Source organism: Triticum dicoccoides, chromosome 4A (assembly GCF_002162155.2).
Source record: "Triticum dicoccoides isolate Atlit2015 ecotype Zavitan chromosome 4A, WEW_v2.0, whole genome shotgun sequence".
Classification (NCBI taxonomy): Eukaryota; Viridiplantae; Streptophyta; class Magnoliopsida; order Poales; family Poaceae; genus Triticum; species Triticum dicoccoides.
The window spans coordinates 107,103,525-107,104,713 of record NC_041386.1 but is presented as its reverse complement, the minus strand read 5'-3'; the positions used below and the strand labels follow the sequence as shown (position 1 = coordinate 107,104,713).

Below are 1,189 nucleotides of genomic sequence, written 5' to 3'. Positions count from 1 at the left end.
TGGAAGCTTTCTATCCATGTGCCAGAGCCATGAGTTGGTTGCGAGATCTTATGGGTTTCACCTCTAGCCTACCCCAACTTGTTTGGGACTAAAGGCTTTGTTGTTGTTGTTGTTGTACACAGACGCATTATATATCTGGATCTCCTAATACAGTTTGCTACATAGTTGCAAATAATTCAGTACATAGCAAGATAGGTACTCCGTACAAGCCTGCTGGAAAGTACCTAAAACTGGAAGAATAAAAGGAGCAAGGATGTACGCACATGTTCCCTAAGCAACGCCTCCACCTTACGGCTGGCAAAGAAGAATCCCTGGTCTTCTCAGTCTTTCACTTGCCGTCTCCTTCTTTCTCAAGCTCACACCTGCATCCATTTTATCTATCAATTTATAAAGAATGGAATGCCCGCTTTATACATCAATTTACAGACAATGGAAAGATGCTACCCGCAAGAACTCTTCCACAACATAGCCATAAGTTATGATCCCTATCTTCCTACAGGAGAAATCTGTTGGATATCTATTCACAAAGCAAGTATCCTCAGTTACCTGCAAAATAAGACCCCCTCCAGTAGGAAGTGAAACTGTGCAAGCAAAGACAATACTCTTACTTGTTCTTTAAAAATGACAGTATTTCAAGTGCTGCACCAGCTTCAAATTGATTAGAGAGTGATTGTGCAGCAGCACTTGTTCCAGCATGCTCATGACCATCGGCAATATCAAAGAACATGTATGGACCAAGACAACGGTGATCATGGAAAGGATCTGATTTCTCAGCCTTCTGAGCACCATCCAGCAGTTTGTTTTCATAGAAATGCAACGATGGGAATCTGCTAATGTAAGGATGCATTCGGTACTGCAGACAATACAAAATAATTGAGAAATTAGCATATGGCCTGCAGTTGATAGCTCTTCTTAGTTCTCACATACAAATAGTAATCCATTAAGAATGGCATACTCAAACAACACACGGGAACTATGTATGCGCAACTTGTTACTTGTAATCATGTTAATGAGGTTGCTATTGTTTTCACATAAAATTGCATAAGGTTTCTCATCATTGGAATCAGAACATTTTTAGGACATAAATGTAAAAAAGATATGGCACACCGAAAACTAAAATCCAAGAATTACAACATGGTTTGACATGCACTTTAAGAAGTAACATTACTAAGTAAGAGATAGCAGGTAG

At 39.5% G+C, this 1,189-nt stretch overlaps 1 protein-coding gene across 2 annotated transcripts; it reads right to left on the bottom strand.

Moving 5' to 3' along the window:
* Window positions 1–18: 18 nt before the first annotated feature.
* LOC119288741 (probable helicase MAGATAMA 3) lies at window positions 19–1,178 on the bottom strand. 2 transcript variants are annotated; one of them, XR_005141266.1, is made up of 4 exons: window positions 609–1,178; window positions 445–517; window positions 264–362; window positions 19–157 (listed from the first exon to the last, which is right to left on the bottom strand). XR_005141266.1 is itself a non-coding variant. In XM_037568296.1 (3 exons), the coding sequence occupies exons 1-3, from the start codon at window positions 845–847 to the stop codon at window positions 357–359; spliced, it is 318 nt and encodes a 105-aa protein (XP_037424193.1). In that variant the 5' UTR covers window positions 848–1,175; the 3' UTR covers window positions 128–356. The 2 variants fall into 2 exon arrangements, 1 of the variants encoding a protein (XP_037424193.1); XM_037568296.1 differs by having other exon boundaries at window positions 128–362; window positions 609–1,175.
* Window positions 1,179–1,189: the final 11 nt, after the last annotated feature.